Raw genomic sequence first — 202 nt, 5'->3', positions numbered from 1 at the left:
TTCGAAAAGCACTAACTTTCTCTCCGTAATCTCCCTCATCGGCCAGCGTGGAGACGTATTTCCAGCCGAGCGCCCTCACCATCTCCACCATCGCCATCGCCTGGAAATTATCCGGAGGAACAACACGGCTGAAGTACTCGAACCGCGCCTTGTCCGAGAGCTCTGTCGACGTCGAGGCGTAGCTGATCTGCGGGATCTGGTT

The 202-nt window shown here is 56.4% G+C and overlaps 1 protein-coding gene across 1 annotated transcript in view; it reads right to left on the bottom strand.

Moving 5' to 3' along the window:
* LOC119581935 (metabotropic glutamate receptor 8-like) overlaps positions 1-202 on the bottom strand; it is a gene marked incomplete at its 5' end in the record, with an annotated part of 173,067 nt that overhangs the window by 138,805 nt on the left and 34,060 nt on the right. The window contains 1 exon segment of the mRNA XM_037930107.1: positions 17-196. Within this exon segment, the coding sequence (XP_037786035.1) occupies positions 17-196 (180 nt within the window).

The sequence above is a fragment of the Penaeus monodon genome, chromosome 15 (assembly GCF_015228065.2).
Source record: "Penaeus monodon isolate SGIC_2016 chromosome 15, NSTDA_Pmon_1, whole genome shotgun sequence".
In the NCBI taxonomy this organism is placed as follows: domain Eukaryota; kingdom Metazoa; phylum Arthropoda; class Malacostraca; order Decapoda; family Penaeidae; genus Penaeus; species Penaeus monodon.
This window is presented reverse-complemented; position numbering and strand designations above follow the sequence as displayed.